The following is a 3,033-nucleotide window of genomic DNA, read 5'->3' on the forward strand; positions in this document are numbered from 1 at the left end:
TGAACACGCAGCCCATACTAATAGAAAGTTGAACACGCAGCCCAAACTTCAAATTTTCTGAACACGCAGCCCAGATTAAATAGTGAACACGCAGCCCATAATTAAACTGAAAATTGAACACGCAGCCCAAACTTCAAATTTTCTGAACACGCAGCCCAGATAGATAGTGAACACGCAGCCCAAACTTCAAATTTTCTGAACACGCAGCCCAGATAGATAGTGAACACGCAGCCCACAATTTAACTGAAAGTTGAACACGCAGCCCAAACTTCAAATTTTCTGAACACGCAGCCCAGATAGATAGTGAACACGCAGCCCACAATTTAACTGAAAGTTGAACGCGCAGCCCAAACTTCAAATTTTCTGAACACGCAGCCCACAATTTAACTGAAAGTTGAACACGCAGCCCAAACTTCAAATTTTCTGAACACGCAGCCCAGATAGATAGTGAACACGCAGCCCACAATTTAACTGAAAGTTGAACACGCAGCCCAAACTTCAAATTTTCTGAACACGCAGCCCAGATTGGAGTTTGCGTGTAGCTTATTTCACTTCATCGGCATACAACCCATTTCATTCCATTGGCACACAACCCATTTCATCTCATTGGCACACAGCCCAGTTCATCTCATTGGCACACAGCCCAGTTCATCTCATTGGCACACAGCCCATTTCATCTCATTGGCACACAGCCCATCTCATTTCATTATTGACACATGTATTCATTCTGAATGTAGGTTGGTTCCCGCAGTGTGCGGGGGTATGGTTCCACCATCGCGCAGGACTGGTACGCTGAGCTCCCAGAGGGCGTCCGAGACTTGGTAGATTTGGCCGGGTTTGGGCCCTTCTGCGTCGGGTTGTCACGTTGTCCTGCCAGGAGGACACTGATGGCAGCCTTGGTAGAGAGATGGTGGGACACCACCAACTCCTTTCATTTCTCTGCTACCGGGGATATGACCATGACGCCTCTAGACTTCGCTGTGTTGACTGGCTTAGACATAGGAGGTTGGTCCATCCCCTATGATGAGGATATGGGCGAGTGGGAGGCCGCTTGGATGTATCTATTGGGGGCTCGCCCGCCTGTTGACAGGGTTTCTGGGAGAGTCCGATACACTTGGTTCTCTTCCCACTTCCGGCGGGCGGAGATGGTGCCTGAGACTCCCGAGGAGACAGAGCAGTATGCCCGTGGCTTCCTTATGTTCCTCTTCGGGACTACCCTGTTCGCCGACAGAGGGAACACAGTTGGGTTATATTTGCTGAGCGCTCTGGTCGACCTATCACAGGTCCATCGATATGACTGGGGTGGCGCCGGCCTGGCTACCCTTTACTTTTATATGAGCGCGACCTCCCGCGGGCGGGGCGATTTACTTGGCGGCTACTGGAGAGCCTGGGAGGTACTTTTCTGTCCTCTTGATTTACATTTCCGCTCTTCATTACTTGTACATTGCACTCACAGCGCACTTTTACAGTCTGTATTTTGCTCTCAGCATTTCGTACTTACATTCTGCACTGCTTTTCTCAACTATGGGTCTATGTATACTTCCCATCATTAGCCCCAGAGCTGGAGGTGGCAGGGATTCCCATGACCCCATATTCATTGGTGTTCGAGGGCCCGCACCGGCCGAGACCTCGAGAGACCCTCCTTTACCTGCGACAGTACTTTGACACTGTGCGACATTCAGAGGTACCTCAGAACTTTCAGTTTCTTTCATTCTCATCTTTGATTTGCTCTCCATATTCTTGATTTCTGATTGGTTTATGCATTTATCATCCGCAGATCACATGGCAGCCTTGGGCGCCCCTGGGTGATGGTCTCCGACTTCAGTATACCGGAGCGTCGGACATCTCCCAGTATAGGGTCCTGCTCGAAGGGCCGGTTGGCAGGGTATGGTTCCTGGGGGAGCGCTTTCTGCGCCAGGTATGGGGGTATCTTTCTCAGGATCCTCCCGCAGTACCCCCAGCCAGTATGCGGACTGCTGACAGACTCTCTTACTCGGAGGTAGTCGGCGCCATGCTGGGTAGTGATGCTTTACTACATATTGAGGAGGGGGACTACGCCACTTACCGTCACATATACTTGATGCCTCCATTGACGGGAGCTCGTATCCCGATGATGAGGCCTGCCGGTATGTCATCCTCGGGCCAGGCTCGGGCTCGGGCTGCAGACGCCCCTTCTACTAGCAGGGCTGGTACATCTAGAGGTGGGAGTAGACCGGTTCCTCCGGTTCCGTCGACTTATCCTCATCCTGGATGGCTAGATATGCCGACTGAGTTGATGGCGTGGCAGTATGGGGCTATCTCCCCGACTCCGATTCCGCTAGAGCCTCCGATGCCCAGTGATCGATACGCCATTGATCCTGACTCACCGCTGGTATGCTCCACTGTTTTTCATTCATCCTTCAGATGTTTAGACATTCATTTGTTCACTGATGGTTATGAACTCATTTTTGCAGCCACCGCGAGGGTACATGGGGGAGGTGGTTGGACTGGTGGCCACACTCGAGGGCATGGTCCTGCATAGGGAGGCATAGTTGTCTGTCGCAGGCATTCAGGTACCCTTCAGTTTTCTGGCATTCATCATACTTCTGATGACATGCTGATTTGTACTGCATCGATAGACTACTTGTGTAGAGCACATCTGACACACACCTCACTCGTATTCTGTATTTACATGCACCCACTTCACGTAGCCTTTGCTTGTATCTGCGTCTGATGTATATATTTGGACTAATGTATTTGAATTGAACTCTTTGTTTTCAGATGCCTTCATGGTCCGGTCAGCCGCATGCCAGGCCACCCGGGCCTCCTTAGGGAGCTGGGCCATCTGGGCCTTTTCAGGGGGCGGGGCCATCTCGGCCTTCCCGAGGAGCCGGGCCATCTAGGCCTTTTCGGGGAGCTCGAGGAGGCCCTGTCCGCAGACGCAGGGCTCACGTTGTGGAGGTGGAGCCTGATGAGGAGGAGGAGGATGTTGAGGAGGAGGAGGAGGCTACCGACCGTCAGTCAGAGACATCTGCTGAGGAGGGGGGCTCCGGT

At 52.0% G+C, this 3,033-nt stretch overlaps 1 protein-coding gene across 1 annotated transcript; it reads left to right on the forward strand.

Moving 5' to 3' along the window:
- Nucleotides 1-1,505: 1,505 nt before the first annotated feature.
- Nucleotides 1,506-2,531, forward strand: LOC145821735 (uncharacterized). Its single transcript, XM_082918296.1, has 3 exons — nt 1,506-1,684; nt 1,778-2,371; nt 2,454-2,531. The coding sequence occupies exons 1-3, from the start codon at nt 1,583-1,585 to the stop codon at nt 2,529-2,531; spliced, it is 774 nt and encodes a 257-aa protein (XP_082774422.1). The 5' UTR covers nt 1,506-1,582.
- Nucleotides 2,532-3,033: the final 502 nt, after the last annotated feature.

Source organism: Camellia sinensis, chromosome 3 (genome assembly GCF_055761805.1).
Source record: "Camellia sinensis isolate YWXY chromosome 3, ASM5576180v1, whole genome shotgun sequence".
NCBI lineage: Eukaryota > Viridiplantae > Streptophyta > Magnoliopsida > Ericales > Theaceae > Camellia > Camellia sinensis.